This window comes from Colletotrichum scovillei, assembly GCF_011075155.1.
Source record: "Colletotrichum scovillei strain TJNH1 chromosome Unknown Contig00002, whole genome shotgun sequence".
NCBI classification, from domain to species: domain Eukaryota; kingdom Fungi; phylum Ascomycota; class Sordariomycetes; order Glomerellales; family Glomerellaceae; genus Colletotrichum; species Colletotrichum scovillei.
Window position 1 is genome coordinate 1961309 of NW_023336260.1, and position 24198 is coordinate 1985506.

At 54.3% G+C, this 24198-nt stretch overlaps 8 protein-coding genes across 8 annotated transcripts; 5 read left to right on the top strand and 3 right to left on the bottom strand.

Annotated features, from left to right (window-relative positions):
* Positions 1-22: 22 nt before the first annotated feature.
* Positions 23-725, top strand: HER10_EVM0011257 (NUDIX domain-containing protein). The gene has a single exon (XM_035480693.1). The coding sequence runs from the start codon at positions 132-134 to the stop codon at positions 681-683; it is 552 nt and encodes a 183-aa protein (XP_035337698.1). The 5' UTR covers positions 23-131; the 3' UTR covers positions 684-725.
* A 662-nt stretch (positions 726-1387) lies between these two features.
* HER10_EVM0002027 (ER lumen protein retaining receptor) lies at positions 1388-2611 on the top strand (the record flags this gene model as incomplete). Its single annotated transcript, XM_035471756.1, has 4 exons — positions 1388-1402; positions 1464-1548; positions 1604-1872; positions 1943-2611. 4 exons carry the CDS (start codon positions 1388-1390, stop codon positions 2609-2611), a joined length of 1038 nt encoding a protein of 345 aa, XP_035336942.1.
* An 888-nt stretch (positions 2612-3499) lies between these two features.
* Positions 3500-4785, bottom strand: HER10_EVM0001144 (uncharacterized protein; the record flags this gene model as incomplete). Its single annotated transcript, XM_035470900.1, has 2 exons — positions 3500-4085; positions 4232-4785. The coding sequence occupies 2 exons, from the start codon at positions 4783-4785 to the stop codon at positions 3500-3502; spliced, it is 1140 nt and encodes a 379-aa protein (XP_035336864.1).
* A 3403-nt stretch (positions 4786-8188) lies between these two features.
* HER10_EVM0005645 (uncharacterized protein) lies at positions 8189-9271 on the bottom strand (the record flags this gene model as incomplete). Its single annotated transcript, XM_035475251.1, has 2 exons — positions 8189-8549; positions 8604-9271. The coding sequence occupies 2 exons, from the start codon at positions 9269-9271 to the stop codon at positions 8189-8191; spliced, it is 1029 nt and encodes a 342-aa protein (XP_035337222.1).
* A 1067-nt stretch (positions 9272-10338) lies between these two features.
* Positions 10339-12085, bottom strand: HER10_EVM0009666 (adenylate kinase). Its single transcript, XM_035479146.1, has 2 exons — positions 11269-12085; positions 10339-11188 (listed from the first exon to the last, which is right to left on the bottom strand). Exons 1-2 carry the CDS (start codon positions 11423-11425, stop codon positions 10536-10538), a joined length of 810 nt encoding a protein of 269 aa, XP_035337558.1. The 5' UTR covers positions 11426-12085; the 3' UTR covers positions 10339-10535.
* A 1432-nt stretch (positions 12086-13517) lies between these two features.
* HER10_EVM0002512 (uncharacterized protein) lies at positions 13518-15679 on the top strand. The gene is made up of 2 exons (XM_035472219.1): positions 13518-13792; positions 13901-15679. The coding sequence occupies exons 1-2, from the start codon at positions 13732-13734 to the stop codon at positions 15472-15474; spliced, it is 1635 nt and encodes a 544-aa protein (XP_035336978.1). The 5' UTR covers positions 13518-13731; the 3' UTR covers positions 15475-15679.
* Positions 15680-15813: 134 nt separating this feature from the next.
* Positions 15814-18081, top strand: HER10_EVM0008767 (PX domain-containing protein). Its single transcript, XM_035478276.1, has 2 exons — positions 15814-16572; positions 16655-18081. The coding sequence occupies exons 1-2, from the start codon at positions 16312-16314 to the stop codon at positions 17834-17836; spliced, it is 1443 nt and encodes a 480-aa protein (XP_035337474.1). The 5' UTR covers positions 15814-16311; the 3' UTR covers positions 17837-18081.
* Positions 18082-20385: 2304 nt separating this feature from the next.
* Positions 20386-23302, top strand: HER10_EVM0013156 (subtilase). Its single transcript, XM_035483208.1, has 3 exons — positions 20386-21762; positions 21819-22393; positions 22452-23302. Exons 1-3 carry the CDS (start codon positions 20626-20628, stop codon positions 23152-23154), a joined length of 2415 nt encoding a protein of 804 aa, XP_035337845.1. The 5' UTR covers positions 20386-20625; the 3' UTR covers positions 23155-23302.
* Positions 23303-24198: the final 896 nt, after the last annotated feature.

Here is a 24198-nt window from a genome sequence, read left to right on the forward strand (position 1 = left end):
CTGACGACTCTGCAATACAACACCATCCTGCTAGATGCCCATGAGATCGACTCTGCGGGAACTTGGGAAGAGGACTCCGCTCGCGCTACCAATATAGACCGACCCAAGCCAGCGGGTAAGGCAGGCCCAAAATGGCAGCCTCCAACTATGTCACCAGGCAGTACGCCTCTGAAGCTTTTGTCGAGAGCTGCGGCGCAATCCCCTTCGACTTGTCCAAGGACCCGGCAAGGATCTGCCTGATTCATTACCTATCCACAGACGAATGGCTCCTGGCCAAGGGCAGACGCAATTGCGGCGAGTCGAGGCACGAGGCAGCCTTACGAGAGGTGCTTGAGGAGACGGGCTTCCGCTGCCGACTTCTGCCTGTTGATATGGCCACGCGGGCGACGGGACCGGATGACGATGCAAATGTCCCAGATCAAGCAGCCGCGCGTCGAGGACTCACGGAGCCGTTTATGCTGACGATGCGAGATGTTGATGGGGGATCTGGGGTGAAACTCATCTGGTGGTATGTTGCAACTCTCGAGGAGGGAGAGGGAACAGAGGCGGTTGGTGGGGAGGCTCAGTTCAGTGCGAGCTTCTTTAGTCTTGATGAAGCTGTGCAAAGACTGACCTTTGAGGATGACCGAAACGTTCTGAGGAAGGCCATCCAAATTGTCAAACAAACAGCTCTTGGGTCATAGGCAGCCAAATTCGGTCAAGCACCATCTTCTACCTACCTCATGCTCCCCGCTTGAAGATGCATTTCTCAATTGGGCATGGCCTTTGCAATACGCGCAGCAGCGCAGGTAATGTCGGGGCAATATCCACCCTTTCTTCACTGGCGCTATCCCTCAAGGTGGGGGTTACATAAGCGATCCTGCCAAATACGAGCCAATAGCAACGCTTCCTGGCAGGACAACGTGGCTGGGGGCCTGGGGCTGTCGTCACCTTCCCCCAGCACGGATAAGGCTCAGGCTCGAGCTGATAAGGCCAGCTGGTGCAGGTGCAGCTGGGGGGCGCAACTGCGTGACTGCCCGCGCGGCGTAAGAGCTGAATCTGGAAACTGGCAGGAGGGCACCTCGAGCTTCGTAACCTTTCCGCACTTTCAACTTGGAAATAGCTTCATTCCTCGGCTTGTTTATACCTATCGCACCCTTCCCATCGCCGAGCTTCGTTTCAAACGGACCCGGCCTCTCCATCGGAGCTTCATCCAATTCTATTCTCTCCATTCTACCGCGGGCAGCTCGCCGGCCTTCGTGTGATGTGAAACGGAGCTGCCGTTCCCTTTTCCTGTCCGTTCTTGTTTGCGTGTCGCAATCGCATTCCCCGAGTCCCTCCCACCAACCACATCACAACTTCTCTACACATCGGAATACGCTGGAAGCTCGACTTCCCATCCGGCACCATGACTGCGTGGAACGTACGTGCTGCGTCGACCTAGATACGTGATTCCCGAGGCAGTCCGCTAACTAGCTGACCAGGTATTTCGTTTCATGGGAGACATCTCCCATCTCCTCTCCAAATGCATCCTGATGATTGCGATACATCGCAACAGGAGTGCTGAAGGTACGCTGCCCGATTTTCCAAAATGAATGCCTGTTGACTGATGGTGTCTGCGCAGGTGTCTCCCTCATCACCCAGGGTCTGTACGCCTTGGTCTTCTGCACACGCTACCTCGACATCTTCTCCGAACAATCAGCATGGAACTTCATCTTCAAGATATTCTATATTTCATCATCCTTCTACATCATCGGGGCCATGCAGTGGATCTTCCCCCGCACCAGAGAACGTGAGCTCTCGTGGAAGGTCGGCGCCGGCGTCTTCGGCCTCTCGCTCGTCTTGTCTCCCTTTGCCATGCTCATCTTTGAGAGCTACTGGAGCTTCCGCGTCGTAAGTCAAAACCTTCGCACGAAATGCTGGTCACCGCTGGCCATACAGCTGCTAACGTTATACCAAACAGTGGCTTTGGGACTTTAGCCAGATCCTCGAATCCATCTGCGTCTTGCCTCAACTGCTCCTGCTTCGCCAGACAACCGTTCCGACCGTCATCGACTCCTTCTACCTCGTCACCCTTGGCTCGTACCGTGGATTATACCTGATCGGATGGATCACGCGCGAGCTCGACATCAACGACAAGGCGCCAAACACGGTCTCTGTCATCTTTGGCATTATCCAGACGGCGCTGTATGTCGACTTCGCCTGGGTATACTACACCCGCCAGCGCGTCAAGCTCCGCAACGGTGGCATTGTCGATGCCGACGACTTGCGTAGAGGCTGGTTGCTCAACAGAATCTTTGGAAAGCGCATTGATGCCCACTCTGACGACGAAGAGAGCGCCCCTGCTCTCGGCGACGACGATGGCCAGGGCCGCCGCGGTGGTGGACGGCCCAAGTGGGGTGCCCGTGGCATCTCAGTCAGCGCAGATGAGGGTGTTCTGGATACCGACCGGGACAACCAGCGCCGGGATGAGGAGCTCGAGGAGGGTGTCATTGACCCCGATGCCAAGATGCAGGACCCCGATGAGCTCGCCCGTGTGCTGGATGACGATGATGACGACGATACGAACAAGGCGTCCGGAAGCAATGGCACACCCGCCGGGATCGACAACGGTTCTGAGTGGCGCAACTAGCCCTCGGGTCACATACCTGTCCCGTTGCTCGAACCTGGTGGCCTGAATATCTACATCCCTCGACTAACTACGTCCCGCAAGGGCTCGGCTTCACACACTGACGCCTCGAAGAAGGCTGTCTAGTGCTGAGTTGACACCAGGCCACTGAAGCGGGAAACGTCGTGCTAGCAGAAGTATTTGTAGTAAACAGCGTATGAGGGCCACAAAGAGACGGTCTTCAAAGCGGAGTTTTTGGACATGGTTCTCTTTTGAGGGTATAAAATTGTGGTACGTTTTACGAGAGAATCAATACACAAGTTGACTTTTCATGATGTATGCAGTTTTCCATTGATCGTTTCTTATGTTGGCAGCGTCATCTATAGTCTGCGCCTGGTGCCTCTTGCGTATATTTGCGGCGTTCCAGATACATTCGTCCAAAATGCTGGACACTACTAATGAGCTTACCCAACCATGTCTCGTTCGTGAACAGGCACACCTTCTCCTCAAGCTGTCACATAGTCCAGAATCAGGGGCTCGCCGCGCCTTCCGGGCGCGTCCCATCTCGTAGACCAAAATATCGCAAACTCGGGAGCTTCCTCGTCGTAGGCGCCTCCAAATTCGCTCCAAATTCGCTCGAATATATCCAACACAACGCTTCGCCAATGTCATCGCTGTATCTTATCACAAATGTGCCTTCCTCAGACAGTAAAATCGCACCAGGACCAAAAGTCAGACCAAGAGAGTATAGCGTTGACTCTGGATTAACGGTTCCGGATGCTGAGGAGGGTCGATAAATACTCCAAATCGCTTCAACCAAAAACACATAATCCCTCGTTTCATTACACGGGAATGAAGTATTGACATGAAAACCGCACCAATGATCGTCCGAGAAATCGGTTCACTATTGGATCAACCGGTCGTGGCCGTCGCGGCTGCAGTCGTAGTCGTAGTCGCGTTAGCGCCAATGACATCGTCAATATTCCCGCCAAAGGTTCGGATCTGCTCCACGCTCGTCAGGCTGGCCCACTGGCCCGAAAGCACGGCGCTATCGACATCGAAACCGCCAGACGCGGTGGTCTGGTTGATCCCCGTGGCGTTCTGTAAGTGACAGAACTGCGCCGTGCCCTTGACGAGCGCGACGCCGACGCAGATGCCGCCGCCGTCAAGAAACACGTCGTCGCCGACGGCGTCGCTGTAGCCCTGGTTGTACTGAGCGCAGAGGGTCATGCAGGTGAGCATATCTGGGACGGTCATGACGAGGATGTCGCGGAGGTACGGGTTGATCCCCTGGCGCATCGGGTAGTACGTGTTGCAGAGGACGTCGAAAGACATGACCTCGTCGTTGTTGAAGCGGATGGGGGAGCCGGAGGCGTCGTATGGGGTTACCGTCGTGTTCACGCCCGCAGTAGCTAGCGGGCAGTATGGATTGATCGGGGCGGGCGAAGGGACGCCGAGCTGTTGGATTACGGCTTTGGGTTCGTTTTCGTCGGAGGGGCTGAATTTCGCAAAAAGGAGGACGCTTTCCGTCAGCCTTCGAGGCTGTCATGACGAAGACGGGGGAGGAGGAGAGACAAAGAGTTGACAGGAGGAATGGGTGGAAAGGTAAGGTAGGTAGATAGTAAGCTCGTTCGTCAGACGTACCGGTTAGCCAAACCCAACGCCAGGCCCACGGCGATGGCGACGCCGACGATGATGACTCCCAGTGCGACTGCGGCCCAGAAGCGTAGAACGGTCAGGCCCAAGATTGTCTTTCTCGGGTGCTGCTGTGGCCCCCTCCCGCCGATACCATCAAACCTCTGCTTCCATGTTGCCAAGGTGCCGCCCTGTTGCCGTTCGGGGTCGGCTGGCGCCAGAGCCGGCGCCGGGACGCGGTGGTGGTGGCTTTGTCCTCGTGCGGGCACCGGCGCCGGTGTGACAACGGGCGCCTCGGAGCTGATTCTCGACTCTGGGTAGGGCGGCGAGGCGTCGGGTATGTCGTCCCCTCGGAGGTGGGCGCCCGGCGGGTAGGATGTGAAGGACTCGATTTGCTGTATCCTGGGGGAAGAATCGATGGGCGATTGAGCCTCATGGTTTGGTAGCGGTGTTGTAGGTTGGTGTTGCGGTTGTGACGGTACGGAATTCGGGTCGATGGTCACGGTCCCTGGTTGACGCCGTTCGTGGATCGGGATGATGAACTTATGCTTCTCCTCCTCCATCTTGACATTGCAGGCCCGCCGCGCGGCGGGCGGCGGGAATTTGTTTGAAAGATTGGGGAAATAACGCAAAAGTCGTCCCTTAGTACCGCACGTTCCTGGCTTCTTCTAGATGTAGTTCGTATGTTCGTGGTGTTTCTTTCCGTCCGACCAAAAGAAGCACCTCACAGCTGCTGGCGGATGCAGGGGCCCGCGTGTAGGATTCGAGGTACGTCCCGTCTCTGCAGGTCCTGAGGCCCTTCTTTCGTCTTCCCAGGCGACGTTGGGGAAGGGGAAAAAAGGGTAGGGTATGGGAGCTACGGTAGGGCAGATAGGCAGTCGTTTCTCGATCGGCGGTCCCTCACTTTGGTGTATCCGTCGCCTGTATCCGTAGGTAGGCAGAAACGAAATTGAAAAAGGATAAGCCTAGATTAAGGTAGATGAGACGGCGGGAAAATGGGAAAACCCAGAATTGGAAAACCGTCCGTCAAGCAAAGATACGTGGGAGCCAAGGAATTGAGGACCGGTAGTCTTCGCAGGCGTAAGAGTGGCAGCCAGGTTCCCTGGAGGCAATGAATCCGTGAGAAAAAGGGGATGTAACGTGGAGTCTGGAGATGGTGTGCCGTTGTTGGTCGTCCTCGTCCAGTCTCTTTTCCCAGGGTTGTCGAGTCTTGAGGAAAGGTCGTCCTTGCCAAGTTCCCAAAGCTTGCTTTTGGATATAAACGCGCCAATGAAGGTTTCTTCCTGCTTTTTTGACTGTGCTTTTTTTCGACTGAGGAAAGTCCCAAAGAGCGGGCACTGCGTAGCTCAGCTCCTGCGATGGGGACGTGGAGGGGATAATATGGAAGGAGTTGGTTAAAAAGCCGGGATGAAGGCCTCGGGCGTTCCCCGGACAGGGGCGGGTGGGCAGCGGGCGCTTGTCCTCGAGTCTCACGCCTCTTTCTACGGAGTGCAACTCTCCCACTTTCTCAGATCTCAGACTTCTTAGTGTATGGAGCACGCTACTACTACATAGCATACGTCCAAATTGCTACACTCAAGCCGAGCCTGGGAGGATGGGAGCCCAACACACTATGACACTGACTGACTGACAGCGTGTTTCCGCAGTCCTGCAGCAAAAAGCTGATTTTAAGATGTGGCTGTAGCCGATACAGTAGTGGACCCAACGACATGGGTGACCATGGAACGGGGAAAAGGTCGGACTGAAAAGCTTCCCATGGGCCATGACGGCAAAAAGATCCAAATTTAACCCTTGGGGAAAACTCGACCTACGTCGTATTCCCGCAACAAGCTTCGCTGCTTCACGGCTGCTCCTCGGACCATTGGAAAGACAGTCGACACAGCGATATGCAAAGCGTGCGAGAGATACGCAGAGAGAAAGAGAAGTGGAAGAAGAAAGAGCAGCAGCAGCAGCAGCAGCAGCAGCAACAACAACAACAATGATGCCTAGACTTGCAGACCATTGCTTGGCACAGAGCCAAAGGCTGACGCCCAGCCCTCCTTCGAGCCCTTCCTTGGGAATCCTTCTTTCGGCATTTGGAACCGATGGGACGACGATTACATACGCTGCCACGAGTCTGCTTCGCTGGGAGCCTGCAAGTCTCTCGTCCTGCAGGGGGTTGCGATAGCGATGACCCCCGTTGGGTGAAATCGATCATCCTCCCGCCTTGCGTGAAAAGGGGAGTTCGTCCGGGCTCCCACTCGGGGGAAATGTGGAGGACCTGTCTCCAAAAAGTCTCCACGCACCTCTTTTCGGTCCGCTGACGCTCACACGCTTTCGCAGCGACGCAAGACGCAAGACGCTTGTTGAGGGGTGGGGGGTTGCACTTGCTTCTCTGGGTTTTGTTTGGTTTGGGCTGTTGAACATGAATCAAATGAAAGCTGAAGGGAACGACGAACCAGTCTCCGTCTCATGGTCGAGAGAGAACTTCTGCTCGACATTTCTGCGCCCGCAAAGACCCCCTTTCGTCTTCATGCTATGATTGCTATCTAGGGCTGACGACGTGGTATCCGGCAGATGCTGATCGATTCCATTAGGGCATGAGATGCGAAATGAGACAGACAGACAGCTTGTTCGTCAGGAAGGCCAAAGACGAATAGCAAATGCCCAAACACAAAGCGCCAAGAAGGGCCCGGCGAAAAATCATCGAAAAACAAAAGAGGTAGGGAAAACCGGAAGAAAACGCCAAAAATTGTCAACAGGACTTAACGTCGGCCAAAGCCCGGAGCAGCCAACCCCTCGGGATGCAAACTGGAAAGTGGTCTGTCATCTCGGGGTCATTGTGGACTTGGTCCTTGACGTCGTGGATAGGGCCGAGTCGACCGACCTGCCGACGGTCGACCTGTTTTTTTTTTCTCCACGGGGCAGACGGGGCGGAGGAGGAGAAAGCGGATTGTCCCGCCACGAGGTCGCAAGAGCTTTTTTTTTTTTTTGTCTAGTTTCCCCCTTGCCCCGGTTGCGACTCCCGGGGGGAGGGGGGGGGGGAGATGCTGTTGTGGATTCTGGGATGATTTTGGTTAGTATCCGTAACTCTCGCCGTTCTATCGCGAAATGATTTCCGAAGATATGACGGTCACGTGCGGGCGGAAAGGTGCCAAGATCGGGCGGTGCGTCCACGACCATCCAGCGGAAACCGTATTGAGCATTTAAACAGGTTAAGTTGACTACGTTTGTAGTTTTTTTGCCTTTATTAAATTCGCCGTGATATTTGATGTTGGTGAATAGACCAACAAACGCTTTTTGCAGGTGGATTTGCTGCGCGGGATCAAGGGTGACACTGCAGTCATACTTATGAGAAGAGAGTACTATACTTGATGTTCAGTCCATGTTTGTGATATGTTCGGATGTTGTTCAACTTCTATCATAGTATTTGTGTTGCAGGAGGCGTGCTCTCTGCGGTATCTCATCTCGATCTAACGCTCCATTCAGCCTTCAAAACTCGGAGGCTGCTGCTGAGGACACAAATTGTGTGACAAGTTAGCGCGTCACTCATTGCTTAAGTTTCTTTCCTTGCTTGACGTGAGAAGTGAATTACCTTACGCAGTTAATAAAGGTTATGATACCAAATGTGGTAGGGCTAGAGATGGAGACAAAAGATGATTTGTTGGCGGCGATTCAACTTGTCGCCCACTTAGAACGCTACGTCCCAAAGCATTGAAGTAAATAAACGTGTATTTAACGTATATTCGACATTTATGGCCAGAAGATCGAGAACATGTCCCTAAGCACCAAGGCGAGTCACATTTATCCACCACATATGGTGAGAAGTGGGAAGGCTTATAGTCAAAAAGAATCACAAGACGTTCGCACTATCACACACATGAATGGAGCTTGCATCCCATGCTTAAGAAGAAATCGCTTATATAGACTATTCACTGTGATTTCCGAATCTCTTACAACGAAACTATTACCATCTAGATGCCATTCTTACCAGTCGCCGCCTTCTTCCCGTGGCAACCCAACCATCTCCAAGCTCAAAGCCCACAACCTCTCTTCCTCACCCCTATCCCAAGCCCACGAAGCATACCCCTCGCCCATCCACCCCAAGTTCTCCCTCGTCTCCCCCTTGACCTCGCAATCCTCCAGATAGAACGGCCCTCTCCCTTCAAACTCCTTCCCCAACGCAGCCAGCACCGCCGTAGCAGCCCCCTGTGCAGGACTCTTCACCGTCTTCCACGCCGCCTCGTTCCCCATTAGCGCCTCCATCTGTTCCTTCACCTCGACCTGCAACCCCGTCATCGCCGTGCCCGGGTGAACGCTATACCCGTGGATCCCACCGCCTTCTGCTCTCCCGTACCGTCGGTCCACGCCGTTGGCCATGAGTATGTTGGCCGTCTTGGACTGCCCGTAGGCTCTGTACCCCTCGTACGCGCCGGGCCGGGAAAAGTTGACGTCGGACCAGTTCATCTCCTGCAGCCTGTGGCCCGAGGACGTGACGTTCACAACCCGCGCCGCGGACCCGGGCGTCGATGACGAGGCCATAAGGTCTCGTAGCTCCGTGAAGAGGAGAAAGTGCGCGAGGTGGTTCACCCCAAACTGCATCTCGAAGCCGTCCTTTGTTCGGCTCCCTTCGGGGGTATACATCACACCAGCATTGTTAATCAAGATATCCAACCGGTCACTGCGCCTCTTGAAATCCGCCGCCGCGGCCCGTACGCTGTCGAGGCTGGCGAGGTCCATTTCGAGGAGATGTATATTCGGCGCAGAGGCGAGGGACTCGTCGTCTCCGTTCTCGTCTAGCGCGGCCCGCGCCTTGGAGAGGTCTCGCGCCGTGCCGTAGACCGTCGCGCCGGTCGCCGCGAGGGCTTTGAGCGTCTCGATGCCCAGGCCTGAGGAGACGCCGGTGACGAGGATGACTTTGTGCGGGAGTTTGCCCACGAGGTCTTGATCTTGTACGATTTGGAGGGCCGTTGGGCGGGCGTCGCCTGGTCCGGTAAGGTCTTCGTATTTGTGCAGCTCGGTGTAGCGACCGGGTGGATGAGAAGGAGGGGTTGGAGGGATCTGAGACATGGTTAATGTTGAAGGCTAAATATCGAAATGGAATTTGGGCGTGTAAGTGAAGATGGAACCGCGTTGCTTTATAGGGGAGATTGATACACCAGAAGACTGAGCTCGCGTTAAGACAGACTTCACTAGCCCAAGAACCATCATCAAGCCATCTTCGTACATATGTACACATATATTCATCTGTCAATCTCTCTCACGCCAGACGACGCTTTCAGGGGGGTTGCCGCAAGCCATAGACCATGAGGACTTCCGCCCTAAGTCCGGTCATCCAGTAAGCAGCAGAAGTCACACATTCACGAACCTACAAGACTTCGAGGTTGCCTTGGCACCACTAGCAAGCCAACCAGACTCGTCGTCTGACAGAACAAAGGGCTTGACCATGCAAGGTGGTCGGTGTGCCCCGGAAGCCCGCAGCTTTCCTCCGAGATTGTGGACCCTGCATTAAATCCGGGCCGGGCCTATGGTCATCACGGTACGTCACGGGAGCCACGGGACGGCAAATGTCTTCTCGCCCCCAAGAATTTTGGAACTACTCGGCGCCGGATGGCGGGGAGGCGTCTCAAGTGCCCCATAGTACCTGATGGTGAATGTGTGTATGAGTAGGAACAAACAGGTGAGAGGGGCCCCGGACCAAAGGGTGAACCGTATAACCCAAGAGCCTGCCTGCGGCCTGCCACGTTGACCGCGGCGTCGCAGTGGCCCGGGTAAAGAGAAGTGCTTGTTTGGATGACAGCAAGGCACCCTTGCCGCCGGATGGCTATCTTACCCCGCGGCATACGTTACAGCATCTACTAGAATACTACCCGAGGTCTAGTTCTGCCCATCATTCATGCAAAGAGGTACCACTTTCGAAGTCGACCTTACTCGGAAATCCGACTTTCAGATGGTTGCAAGACTAAGCTGTTTTAGTTGCTTGAACTTGAGGGGAGTCTCAAACGAACTCGTTTAGACTTACCTTACGCACAACAGTTGAGCGGGTTAGCATTACGCGCCTACTGACCTTATCCAACGTGTGTACATAGTAGGCGAGTGACCGTGCAGAGCGCAGCCAGGAGATGCGTGTAAGAGATGAAATATTTGTACATTGTTAAAAATACTCATGATAACTATCGACATTTCAAGCTGCAGATTGTTTGCGCTGCATCCGCCCTGGGGGATTATTCCCGTCCGTCCGACCTGCCCGTTTTTAGCCATGGGTCTTTCTGGCCAGCCCGAGGTATCTTGACCACGTATAACTCCTGTAGATATAACAAAAGATGAATTTAAATCAATGAACGAAGCGCTTCTCGAATTCGTCGAAGAGCAGGGGACTGATCTCGTCGCTGCTCATGCCCTCGACCTCCCAGAGAACGCCCTTCTTGTCGTAGTGTTCCAGAAGAGGCTCGCTGGTCTCCTGGAACTTGCGGAAGCGCTCCTTGTACACCGCCTCAGTGTCATCCGGACGCTGTGTAAGTGGCTCTCCGGTGACGTCGTCTTTGCCGGGAATCATGGGGGCGTTGAAGGATGTGTTGTACACGCGTCCCGAGGGCTCGTGGACCCAGCGGCCGGAGATGCGCTCCATGATGACGTTGAACGGGGTCTTGAGCGACACCACCAGGTTGATCGGAATCAACTTGTCGCAAACCGCCGCCTGGGTGGCAGTCCGTGGGAAACCATCCAGGATGAAAGAGGCGTCGGGGTCTTCGGATGCCTCCGGTGGCCCATGGCTGTCCAGAGCTCCGGTAGCCGTGACAAAGTCATCTAGCTGCTCTTCGTAGAACGAGTCGACTGTGGCGGCGGAAGATGACAAGGTCATGACCTGAGGCCTTCTGCGGCTGTTGAGAAGCCAGCCGTTCTTGTACATCTCGTTGGAGATGAGGCGCATAATCAGATCGTCAGCCACGAGTCCGCCGGACTTCATGGTGTTCTCGACCTTGATACCTGTAAGAAGGAGAGGTTAGCATGTGCAGCAGGATGTGTAGAGCAAGTGCTGGTTGGCAGCGGTAGCATGTGACACGTACCGAGGGGGGTCCGGAGCTTGACATTGTTGCGAAGCAGGTCTCCGGTGCTAATGGACTGAATCTGGGGAAACCGTTGAAGGAGTCGTTCGGACTGCGTTCCTTTTCCAACACCGGGGGCTCCGACGAGAATAACGCGGGCAGCTTTGCGGAGTCTCATAGTATACACGAATCAATGATCGGTTGGCGCAGGTAATGTGGTTGAATTGGGAGTGACGGAGGGGTTGGTTCGAGGTATATGCCCAGGTACTATGTATCGGTAGCTTCGAAATTGGCGGGAATGAGATGGCGCTGGTCCCAAATTGTGCGGGGGAAAAGGAACGAGTCGGAATCGCGAGACCCAGACGGGATCGTGTTCGGAGGGGATTCAGGAGAAAGTCATGATCTTTACAGGACGACGGACGTTGGTATATAGCGACAATCTAGGGAGGGGAGGAAGAAGGAGGAGGAAGAAAAGAGAGAGGAAGCGCAAAGGTCGAGGTGGTTGTGAAGGAATGCCGAGAAGGAGGGTGGAGAACAGCGAGCGGACGCAGAACCGCGGTGGTGGGATGCAGGCGAGTGCAGCGACGGGGGTGCTGGCGCGCACCTCGGACGGGGATGCTTGGAAATCGGTCGATTTGACGGATGGGTGTTGAGGGGACCCGAGGAACGTGTGTCGACTCTGGCTATGTGGCCGACGGCCGGATCTCGCTCTCTCTCTCTCTCTCCTCTCCAAAGACCCTCCACTGGTTCTATCCGTCGAGATTGGCAGCGTGGCAGCGTGCGCCGTCACTGGCTCGACTGAATTGCTGGCTTCTCGGGGTGGGTCGGGATTCGCAAGTTCACCCCCGTCAAGTTGGCAGTTGGTGCTGTGCTGGACCCTGAGCCTTTGGGCTGGTGCTTCCAAGTTTGCCTCGACTCGTCTGGTCGGCCGGTCTCAAGCTCTAAAGTCCGGGGAACGCTAAGGCAGCCAGGGCACAGTGTCTCCGAGTCTCGTCACTCTTCCGCAGGTGCTGGTGCTGGTGCTGGTGACGATGTTGAGATAAGATAGCATCTACGTACCTTGAGAAGGTCGTGGCCTAGGTGGTGCCAGCTGGCAAGGGAAAGTCAGCAGTCGAATGACGAGCTTGTGATTTCCCACCAAAAAAATGTCGAGCGGAGTCGGGAGAAAAATCAGGGAGTTTTACGGATATTGTTGAGGGCGTATTACGGTTTGCTATTAGCAACACCACAGCCAGCACATACGCAGCGAGAGGTAGGTAGGCAACATTCCGATGCCGCACTTGGATTGCCCGTCAGCCATCACCGACTTGCTCAACTGTTTGCTCAGTGTTTCGTGCCACAAACTCTCCTGGTCACAGAAAGCCACCAGTTGCACAGCGATAGATAAGGCTTGACGATGGCGATACAACGGGACAACATGCCAGGTTTTCTATGTCTACTGCAATGGCTTCTTTACTCCTATTCTACCAGTTCAAATTGGCCGCTGCACAAGTAACAACAGCCCGGGAACTGTGCCAGGCTGCTACAAGTTGGCCACTGCGGACAGCTCTGCCCGATACCGCCGATCTGTCTCCTCCACAGTGCCAAACGGCATCATTTGAGAAGCCCACGTAACTTGTAAGAAGTTCAAGTTCCAACAAAAGACGAATGGCCAGGTTCAGCCCAGGCAGAGTTCCTCATCAACGCACTGCCCGGTAACTAGTTGCCGGTTGTTGTCTACTAACACCGACACGGGTTAAGGGAGCGATTTGCACAGCCCGAAAGCCCAGAAAGTCAAGCTTCTGGTAGCTAAGGCCAGGATGACCCACCGATCTACAGGAGACGGCCGTCGTCTATGGCTTACCCATGTGGCGATGGTGGCAGACGAACGAATGAGCGGGTGGAAAACAATACAAACAGTGGTCGAAGCCAAAGGAGCAGCACACAAACGTATGTACCTAGCTGTGCCAGCCCAGAACTGACAAGTGGCACGGGCTCGGCCCAGCACGCCCAGGTACGTACCTGCAGATAAATTGAACCGGGATCTGAGGTGGTTCCTACAAGTACAGGTCTCTCTAGGTAAGGTTCGAAGGTACTTACAGTGCTGTGGTGCTTGCTCAGCATCTCCATCCTCCCGCAGTGCCAGCGGCCAGCCCGCCTTTCATTGTCTGCAAGCGAACCCCGAGAGAAGCAAAGGAGGCAAAACCCCGTGATCTTGCACGTGCTGTTTCTGGTAGTCTCTGGGCCCCCCCGGCCATGGGTGGTTTCGGAAGCCAGGGACAAGTCGTGGTAGCATTCCATTTGATGCGATCGGTTGCCCTCCATTCCAGAATTCTTGAGTTCGTTTCGCATCATTGTACATCTTCCACTTCTCCATCATTGTCTTTAGTTGTAGTATACTGCCCACCTCCAGATAGTCGCCCATGATCGCTACTCTTCGGTAGTCCGCTCTTTATTCACAACAACTTCATCAAACTCTCTTGATTGCCAGTCAACCGCTGCAGAATGAGCGCCTCCGCCAGTGTCGCTCGTCGGGCGGCGATTGCCAACCCTCTCCTGGGCAACGGTAAGCCCATCCCCTGCGAATGCTTCCTGCCCGCTCACCCATCTCCACGGGCCGTTTTCTTGTGTGCTCGACTGGCCACGCCTGCAGTTCTTCTCTAACATCTTCCAGCGCGTGCGCTGTCTAGCCTCGGTGTTTCGTCAGCTGTGCTCGGCCGAAACGCAAGACATCTTCCTCGACGAGTTAACGCCCTCGCCCTCCTTGTACCTGTCCGTCATCTGGGTACCGACCACCACAACCACGGCCAGTCCTCCGGTCCGCCGCCGGGCTTCAATGTCGAAGCGGCTAAGAAGCCCCTGCCCAAGGAAAGCACCCCAGCGGCGAAGAGCGACTCAAAGGCTGCCGCCGAATCCAAAGATGCAGCTGAGAGCGAGAGCAAGTCATCCAAGGATGCCGCGGCAGCAGACAAGGCTGAGACCGACGCATCATTGTCGGAACTAGCGGCCGCGAAGGGAACCTCTGCAGATGCCGAAAAGACCGCCAAGGAGAAATTGACAGTTTGGCAAAAGGTCAAGAAGGAAGCTCACCATTACTGGGACGGAACGAAGTTGCTCGCCACAGAAGTCAAGATCAGCACTCGGCTTGCCTTGAAGATGGCCGCTGGCTACGAACTCAGTCGGAGAGAGAACCGCCAGTTGCAACGTACTGTCCAGGATCTTGGACGCCTTGTACCTTTCTCTGTCTTCGTCATTGTCCCTTTCGCTGAGCTTCTGCTTCCAGTGGCTCTCCGCCTGTTCCCCAACATGCTGCCAAGCACATACGAGGGACAAAAGTCAAGAGACGCCAAGGCGACGATCCTCAGAACGACGCGCAAAGAAGTCAGCCAGTTCTTGCGGTCCAGTCTTAAAGAGACTGGTTTGCCGTTGACTCCGGCAACGACTCAGAGTGAGGCATTTACCACATTCTTCCGGAAACTTAGATCCTCCGGCGAGTCGCCCACCCGCGAGGACATCATCAAGGTCTGCAAGATCTTCAAGGATGACTTGACCCTGGACAACCTCTCCAGACCCCAGTTGGTTTCCATGTGCAGATACATGAACCTCAATACCTTCGGTACCGACAACATGTTGCGGTACCAGGTCCGTCACCGCATGCGCCAGATCAAGCGCGACGACAGACAGATTAGCTACGAGGGTGTTGACAGTCTCAGCGTCGGTGAACTGCAGATGGCTTGCGCCAGCCGCGGTATCCGCACAGCGAGCGTCTCTCCCGCGAGAATGCGCGAGTACCTTCAGCAGTGGCTTGACCTCAGACTGAAGGACGGCGTCCCCTCCACTCTGTTGGTTCTGAGCAACGCCTACATGTATGGACAGGTGGCTGCACACAGCCAGATCGAGGCCCTCGTCGGTGTTCTCTCGTCTATCCCCGATGAGCTGTTCCACGAGATCTCCCTCGAGGTGTCAAGCGCTGAGGGCGCCGCTACCAACAAGCAGCGCCTGGAGGTTCTCAAGGAGCAGCAGGAGCTCATCGATGAGGAGAACAGCCAGAACGAGGAGAACGCGAGCTCTGGTTTTGCCACCCCTCGCGATATTGACAACATTGACGAGAAGGAAGAAAGCCAGTCTGCGGATGCTCAAGCTGCTACGTCTACCCAGGCCAAGGAAGCCAAGGAGGCCGAGCAGGAGATGCTGATTGCCAGAGATGGAAAGGCGCAGGTTGAGAAGGCGGAGAAGAGCGACAAATAAAGCGCTCGCAGCTGTAGACAAACATTATCTTTTTCTTTGTTAGACGTGTATGGCATAAGGCTGGGTAGCGTGTACTAAAAGAAGAGGGTTCACAACACCCCTAGGGAACATCACAGGGCACTAGAAAGATCCATCTCAGGAAGCAAATAGATTCCACTACTGTATAATGGTGGCCGTTGTATGCGTTGCTAGCAAACCTTCCCCCATAACGACTAAAATTCTCAGACAAATCTGTTCAAAAGCCATTTAGCTCTGTAGTTCGTTTCGCTCATCCGAAAGAAGAGCAGGCTGGCCTGAGCTTCCAGTGTTACGCTCGACGATCCGAGGCAACCCCTGGTCTTCTTCTGTCGTCTGTTTCTAGGTTGCGTCTGCTTTGGCTGGCGTCGTCATAGCCCTCCGGAACTGGAGGTCTGATAGTGTTGCACGGCTGCTAGCGAGTTACCTCATCGCTGACCGCTTTCAGGGACAAGTGTGGGTACCTGACATCTCCCCGCTATCGCGCTGCCCAACCGCATCAGGTCAGCTACACTAAGCTCGCAGCGTCACCTCTCATGGTTCAGCGACAGGCAGCTCTTGCCCATTCCCCACCACTGCCGCCGACACTTCCAGCCCATTGTCCGGCAAACGAGACGTTCTTTCCGCCAACTCCATCCGTTGCGACGATCCAAGATCAAGCCTCCTAGATCTGATTGTTTACAAACTTCGCGATTCCAATTCCTGTCGCTGCGTCTTCTGGCTCACCCCACGATCCTCATTCCTAGCTTCTCCAACACTAAAAGCGACTACTCCGGATCCCGACAACAACCACATAACCCCACGTCCGCCTAGCAGGACGCCATGGCGGTCATGGATCAACACCAAGATGATTTCTCTAATGTCTCCTGGAATACGGACGAGCACACTGCTGCCGAAAGCTCGAGTTCAGTGACGGCCACTGAGTACGACGAGGATGCCGATAGAAACGGACACCATGCCTACGAAAGCGACGCACCTGGCAATGACGACGACCGGGAAGTTCTGGACTGCACAGTTTCTGAGCCGCTCAAGGAAAATGAAGGATCCAAGGATACCTTTGTTTCCTACCTCATCACCACTAACGTAAGAAGTCTCAAGCTGCTTTGTAGAGTTTGGCTACAAAGCTGCGATTACGGTTTCTTCGCGCGCTGACACGGATTTACAGACCACATTCCCCTCCTTCCAGAGATCGCATACCACAGCCCGGCGACGGTTTACAGACTTTGTCTTCTTGTATAAGGCACTGAGCAGAGACTACCCTACCGCCGCGGTTCCTCCTCTCCCCGATAAACAGCGTATGGAATATGTTAGTGGCAACCGCTTTGGGCCGGACTTCACCAACCGCCGAGCGCATTCGCTGCAACGCTTCTTGAACCGCCTCTCCCTTCACCCTGTCCTCCGTCGAGCTGATATCCTTCACATTTTCCTCGAGAGTCCGGACTGGAACGCCACGATGCGCAGCCGCAGCCTCAGAGGATCCCAGAGCAGCGATGCCGGAAGCAGCGGCGTGTTCGACAATCTTACCGATAGCTTCCTCAATGCCTTTTCCAAGGCTCACAAGCATGACAAGCGGTTCTTGGAGGTCCGGGAAAGAAGCGACAAGCTTGACGAGGATTTGGCCCACATAGAGAAGGTTGTAGCGCGCGTGGCACGCCGGGAGAACGATCTCGAACTGGACTTCAAGGATCTGGCAGAGCAATTCCAGAAGCTCATCACTCTGGAGCCTGGTGTTGAGGACGAAGTCCGACATTTCGCCAATTCGATCGAGGACACTGCTATGGGCCTGCGAAAGTTGAAGGATGTCACTGATGGAGACTACCTCGGCAGTCTCCGGGACATGCAAGCGTACAGCACGGCACTGAAGAGCCTGTTGAAGGCGCGAGAGCAGAAACAGGTGGACTACGAACAGCTCACGGAGTATCTTAACAAGAACACTGTCGACAGGGACCAGCTCCAGTCCGGTCATGGCTCTGGAGGCCTGTCCGGTGCCAGCGGACGGCTGATGCGCAAGCTCGAAGACGTGCGTGGAGTCGATCATGAGCAGGCCCGTCGCGATCGCCAAAGGAAGCTGGAGATGAACATTGACAAGCTTACTACCGAGGCGGAGCGAGCCAAGAAGACGAGCGAAATGTTCGACGACGAGGTGGTCAAGGAGGTCGCCGACTTTGAGCGAATCAAGCGAGTCGAGTTCAAGAAGCAGCTCGGAGGCCTAGCCGACTCCCACATTGAATTCTACGACGAAGTCACGGAAATTTGGGAGAGCTACGTCAAGGCGATGGAGGAGCAAGGCGTTTCGGGCACCCGCAGCACTGGTGTTGAGCCTCCTGGCCGCCGGCTGGCGGAGTAGTGCTAGAAGTACCGGGAGAACGTGGGCAGCGAGTTGAGAGCCATCATGCGTAAAAGGATTCGAGAAATGGATGAAGATTGGGCCAAACCCGCCTAATTGGGTTTATATGTTGGTATAGGATTAGCTTCCAATGGCTCCGGAGCATTACCTCGGACAGATTCAGCAGACGGGAGAGCGGGTTATGCCATCGGAGTATCGGACATACCAGTCAGGTAGAACTGGAGATAATCATGAAGATGGGGGCGTGTGAATTGTGATTAATGAATCAATACATTTTCTTCCTCTCACGATGGTGAAGTCTGATAAACGGGCGCTGGCAGTTACGAAACCAACATAGCCGACTCTACGTAGGAAGACTATTTGTCGTTCCACAGTATAAGAAGTATACTCTGGATTATTGTTCTCTGGCCGATTCGTGACCGTTTTCGAGAATACCGTCCATTCATGCAGGAACTGGGTTGTCCGATGTGGCTCAAGACGAATTCGCCATCAAGGGGCCTCTTGCTATCCTAGCATGCAGAACATGAGTCTCGGTAGGGCGTCTGTCAGAATTGTGGCTTGCTTTGGGAGCAGGCCGCAAAACCTAGCGACTTGGATATAAGACTGGAGGAGAAACATTGTTTGCGGATGTGCATTGCAGGCACGTCTCTTTACACATAGAGCATGACTAGCCACGCAAACACTAGTGAAGTCAATGTCACTTATTATACATGACATTCATTTGTTATAGTATTGTATGCTGTGACGAAGGGGAGGGTATAATAGAAGAGTCTGTCTTTTTCAAAACATCGTAGGATGGTGCCACAGGCGCACGAGAGAAAAGAACGAACGGGACCAGATTCCGAAACGGTTGATTGTGTCAAGCGCCAAGGCAAACCGTGAGAATGCTGAAGCTCGGCCGCGAGCCAAGACTCTGAGGCGTGGTCTCTGATTCGACGTTTGGGCCCTTTTACGAATACGTGCAAGTCGCAGGGTGCAATACCTACCACAGGTACACTGGTACAGTCAGACCTGACTCCAGAGTCCAGTATCCGCCCCTTGTCTCGAGACCGCGGGAAGCAGAATTTCTGTTGTGTCGTATTTTGCGGGAGAACAACGTTGCCAAAGTTTCGATAGATTAAATTCAGGTGGAAGGGTCCGAAGCGGTCGTGGGACCGGTGTCACGGTGGGACGGGGAATTGGGAGGAACTGGACTTTCTGCGCTCCTTATATCCGAATGGGGGATTGCTGACTGTTCAATATCGGAGTTTGGTCGGCACTCGCAATTTTGCATGTTTACGAACCCGAGTACGTACTTTCCCAATCACGAGTCTTCAGCGACGGGAGGCGCAACCAGCTTGCAGCAGCAGCAGCACGTAAGAGGTGAAAGGTGAGAGGCAAATATGGAGAGGATCTGGACACCTTGACGAAGACATCACACGGCATCTCGTCGCAACAACGGGCCAATGAGGTGGGGCCGTGACGGGCTGCGCCAGTGTTGAAACGGCAGTGTGGGCGGTGGTGCGGCAGTGAGCTACAGCATTTTATTGGGGGCCTAACTGGAGACAATGGAAGTAAGTGACTGCCCGCTGCCAGCCCACCTGAATCGCCGCCTTCCCTTTCGGTATAAGGTACCGTACTGCAAACTTACCTACCTTGAGTACCTGTGCAAGTACCTAGGTAGGTATCGGGTCGTTATCACCAGAAACGCGCAGGCCGCAGGACCCCTAAGTCGACGGGTACGGCTACATTTGACTAGCGTCCCCAGGTTTACGTGTACCTGGGGCTGCAACCTGCTGGAGAGCACGAGGATCTAATGCGGCCGTGGCTGGAGGGAAGGGGTCTTTCGGGGGCGTTTGTCTGACTGTAGCAGGTAGCATTGGACGCCCTGTCCGCATCCTTATGTTCCTGCCGTTTTCGAGAAGGCCACGAAACAGCAGTGAAAGGGAGCATTGAGTGCATCTGGCCAGAGAGTACGGATACGTCTGCCTTGTGTTCCAGGTCGCTCTCACTGCTTTCGTCAGCATTTTCCATTTCTTCCCCATTTGCCTCTGAGTCTTGAGTTTCTCATTGCTCATTCACTCGTCGCATTTCTATCCTCACTTTGTCACCTGTGTCCCCAGTATCGTCGTTGTTGAGTGCTCAGCAGCTCTACCTACGTATACCTATTGGTAACTTCTCGTTCTCGTTTGGGCCATTGGCGTCGGCCATATCGATATTAAAGTCCACGACGACGGAGGGTGAGACGGAGCCTCCCCGCTGTTTATTACGCATGAACTCTAGCCTTTGCTGCATTTCAAGTAATACTTAACCAACGACCAACAATCATCTCCATCGAGTTTGCGTCGCCAAGCAATACAAACGGGTTTTGCCAGGTGATTTGCTCTGGTACCAGACCGGCATACCAATAAAGTACATAAGAGGTGTCCCGTGTATTCGAGGCATTCGTAAGAAAAAAGCGGAAAGCAGAGTCGCGCTGCAAGGGAAATCGAGAAGCTTTGGCCATCTTCAAGGGCCGCCCTTGCCACTTGCGACTCGACCACGTCTCGTCTTCCGCTCTTCCCAGCCAGCCTAGACGAGCCAAGTCCCGTTTGTTCCCTTCGTTCCCCTGATTGACGAGAGAGGTACGTGTTGTGTCCAGCAACCTCTTCTAGATTTACATCTTTCTTTCTTCCCCTTCCTTTCCCTTTCATGGTTTGACTCGATTTCGAGACGGGCACGGAAGCTAATTGTCGACTCCCCTTCCTATTCAGTCCCTCCTTTCTTTGCGCATTATCAACATCCCCTCGAGGGGTCTTCGGCAGCGCATCATGAAGCTTTCCGCGGTTCTCCTCGGTCTTGCTGCCCTCGCAAGCGGTACTTCCTCCCCTCGAAACTACGAAACGAATGATTACTATGTTCTCGAGCTGGATTCGTCTACATCTCCCGGCCAGGTTGCCGACCGCTTGGGTCTGAGGCATGAGGGTACACTGGGCAGTCTCGACGGCCATCACATCTTCTCCGCTAGGAAGGTCGAGCACGACATCGTCAAGCCAGCCTTGCAGGAGCGCAAGCTGCGGAAACGCACGCTTGGCGGCTCCGACGTTCTCGATGGAGTTCGTCTTTCGCAGAAACAGCAGCTTCGGAAGCCTTGGGAGAAGAGAGTCCCCCCGCGGTCGCATGGGCCGGCCAATTACGCTCGCCAGGACGCGGCCGACCCTAAGATGGTTGAGCAGATGAACGAAGTCATGAAGACCCTCGGCATCGCCGACCCCATCTTCAATGAGCAGTGGCATTTGCTCAATACCGTCCAGCCAGGCCACGACATCAACGTCGCCGGCGTGTGGAAGTCTGGTATCACGGGCAAGAATGCAACTGTCGCCATCGTAGACGACGGTCTCGACATGTACAGCGACGACCTGAAGCCTAACTACTACGCCGCCGGTTCCTACGACTTCAACGACCACCGCGAAGAGCCCAAGCCCACGCTCAGCGACGATAAGCACGGCACCCGGTGCGCTGGTGAAGTGTCTGCGGCCAAGAACAACGTCTGCGGTGTCGGAGTGGCCTATGATTCCAAGATCGCGGGTATCCGTATTCTGAGCAAGTTGATTTCGGATGCCGACGAGGCTGTCGCGATGACCTACGACTACCAGCACAACGACATTTACTCCTGCTCCTGGGGCCCTCCGGATGACGGTCGATCCATGGATGCGCCTGGTATTCTTATCAAGCGTGCTATGCTCAAGGGCATCCAGCAGGGCCGTGGCGGAAAGGGATCCATCTACGTCTTTGCCAGTGGTAACGGTGCCGCGAACGATGACAACTGCAACTTTGACGGCTACACAAACTCCATTTACAGCATCACTGTTGGCGCGATTGACAGAAAGGGTCAGCATCCTTACTACTCAGAGAAGTGCTCGGCTCAACTTGTTGTCACCTACAGTAGTGGCAGCGGAGATGCTATCGTATGTTTTCCAAACTCTTCTAGCTTGACAGGACCAGAACTGACTTGTTTGCGCAGCACACCACTGATGTTGGCCAAAATGCCTGCTATAATGGTCACGGTGGTACTTCCGCCGCCGCTCCTTTGGGTGCTGGTGTCTACGCACTCGTTCTCGAGGCTCGCCCTGATCTTACTTGGAGAGATATGCAATGGCTCGCCATGGATACCGCTGTGCCCATTGACGAGGCCAACGGCGAGTGGATGCCGACCAAGATTGGAAAGAAGTTCAGCCACACGTACGGATACGGCAAGATTGATGCGTTCAAGATGGTCGAGGCAGCCAAGGCTTGGAAGAACGTCAAGCCCCAGGCTTGGTACTACTCTCCTTGGATCCATGTTAACAAGGACATTCCTCAAGGCAAGGACGGCATCGCGGTCAGCTTTGATGTCACTGCGGATGCTCTGAAGCAAGCCAACCTCGAGAGACTTGAGCATGTGACCGTCACTATGAACGTGAACCACACGCGCAGAGGTGACTTGAGTGCCGACTTGATTAGCCCCGAAGGAGTCACCAGCCACCTCTCTGTCACCCGCAAGATGGACTCGGCCAAGTCTGGCTACGTTGACTGGACTTTCATGAGTGTTGCCCACTGGTAAGTTGTTCGGAAAAATTGGCGAGACACTGGAATCGAAATGCTGACAACAAATTAGGGGTGAATCCGGTGTTGGCAAGTGGACCGTTGTGGTCAAGGATTCCAACGAGAACGAACACAAGGGCACTTTTGTCGACTGGCATTTGAAGCTTTGGGGCGAGTCGATTGACGCTAGCAAGGCAACTCTCCTCCCCATGCCGACTGAGGAGGACGACAACGATCACGCACTTGTTGCAACCACCACTCTGCCGGCTGCTATCACGACCATGACGCACGCTGCCGAGAACACCGCAACTGTTGTCAAGCCCTCCGACCATCCCGAGCGGCCTACCAAGATCCAGTCTGGAGCCGACGCGACACCTACGGAGACTGGCAAGCCGACAGACACGCAGGAGACGCCTGCGGCAACGACCAGCCCGTCCAACTGGGTGTCTTGGCTCCCGTCGTTCGGAAAGGCTGGTGTCTGGGTCTACGGCGCTATTGGTCTCATTGCTGTGTTCTGCTCTGCTTTGGGTATCTGGTTCTACATCCGCAAGCGCCGCAACAGCGCGCCTCGTGACAACTACGAGTTCGAGCTGCTCAACGAGGACGAGACGGAGGGTCTCAATGGCGAGAAGCGTACGCGGGGTCGTGAGCTCTACGATGCATTTGCCGGTGATGACGAAGATGACGATGATGAGACTGGGGCATACCACGACAACCGGGACCGCTCGAGAGAGGGTAGCGGCAACAGAGAGACTGATAGGCTCACTGAAAAATAAGGTGTGCGACGGGGCAGGTATGGGCGTCTATTGCATAGAAATACCTTGAGGTTTTCTCTTTCTTATCACTTTTATAGCATTTGGGCATTGTGGTTAGTGTATTTTTCCCCATGGACGTTAGACGGCGCTGTTGGTGTTGAGAGGCGCAACCAATCAATCAATTGGAAACACTGGATAGCCCCGTTGCGATTTCCCATGTGGTCTTTGTTTAACTGAGGATGCTCGTTGGAGTCGTTGGAGAAGACTGCAGTCCAAGCTCTGTCAAAGAGAGGGAGTCCTGGTCTGAAGTATTGCTTTGGAGAGGGGCGGGCACTCCCGCATCGAATAATCTAGCTACTGCATGGCTCCTGGACGGCTTGAAAATAAGCTCTCAAGGGTCTACTGTTTGGTCTTGGTCTGCATTATTTCGACCTTCAATTGCTACTTATTGTTGTCTTCACTCCTTAGACTTTGTGTCGGTTTAGGCTCTTTTCCTCAAACATATAAACCTCGGCCCCTCATGTTGAGCAGCCTATGTCAGAGACTCAGACAGCAAATGGTCTAGGCTTGAAACAACGCACCAGTCAATCAAAGGTGCCGAATCAGTTGCTTTTCTTCCTCTTTTTTTTTTTTTTTCTTTCTACGGGCTTTGGCGGGTAATCGAAGCTGTCGAGGTCACCGTCAGTCTAACGGTGAGGTTCAGGTAGGTAGCATAGGTGTTTGCGCCAACCACCTCAATATTCGACCGCCAGTTTCGATTGTGTTCGGATCGACGAATTGACTTTTGTTTGAGTTACAGGGAACTTGATTACCGGGTGCCGTATCTGTCCCTTCCGTACCTTGTTCTTTTACTTTTGCCTGGGGCTACCTTGCCTTGGCTTGCCTTGCCTTGACCTCGCTTTTTTACTCGATTCGACGATTCGAGGAGTGAACAATTACGAGACTTTCAGCCACCTTCTTTTTTTTTCCCCCCTCTACGGATGAAATTGTATTCACGTCGTTCTAAAGATACCCTGCCCTGCAAAACCCTGCACCCGCGCCTTTCCCTGATCTCACATCTCACAT

Excerpts from the sequence above, each read along its gene's own strand:
- HER10_EVM0011257 (XM_035480693.1), top strand. The coding sequence starts at position 132 with ATGGCAGCCTCCAACTATGTCACCAGGCAGTACGCCTCTGAAGCTTTT.
- HER10_EVM0009666 (XM_035479146.1), bottom strand. The coding sequence starts at position 11,425 with ATGAGACTCCGCAAAGCTGCCCGCGTTATTCTCGTCGGAGCCCCCGGT. Across the intron at positions 11,189-11,268 it reads CAAGCTCCGGACCCCCCTCG|GTATCAAGGTCGAGAACACC; the intron begins GTACGTGTCACA and ends TCCTTCTTACAG.
- HER10_EVM0002512 (XM_035472219.1), top strand. The coding sequence starts at position 13,732 with ATGAGCGCCTCCGCCAGTGTCGCTCGTCGGGCGGCGATTGCCAACCCT. Across the intron at positions 13,793-13,900 it reads CAACCCTCTCCTGGGCAACG|CGCGTGCGCTGTCTAGCCTC; the intron begins GTAAGCCCATCC and ends AACATCTTCCAG.
- HER10_EVM0008767 (XM_035478276.1), top strand. The coding sequence starts at position 16,312 with ATGGCGGTCATGGATCAACACCAAGATGATTTCTCTAATGTCTCCTGG. Across the intron at positions 16,573-16,654 it reads CCTACCTCATCACCACTAAC|ACCACATTCCCCTCCTTCCA; the intron begins GTAAGAAGTCTC and ends ACGGATTTACAG.
- HER10_EVM0013156 (XM_035483208.1), top strand. The coding sequence starts at position 20,626 with ATGAAGCTTTCCGCGGTTCTCCTCGGTCTTGCTGCCCTCGCAAGCGGT. Across the intron at positions 21,763-21,818 it reads GTGGCAGCGGAGATGCTATC|CACACCACTGATGTTGGCCA; the intron begins GTATGTTTTCCA and ends TTGTTTGCGCAG. Across the intron at positions 22,394-22,451 it reads TTCATGAGTGTTGCCCACTG|GGGTGAATCCGGTGTTGGCA; the intron begins GTAAGTTGTTCG and ends ACAACAAATTAG.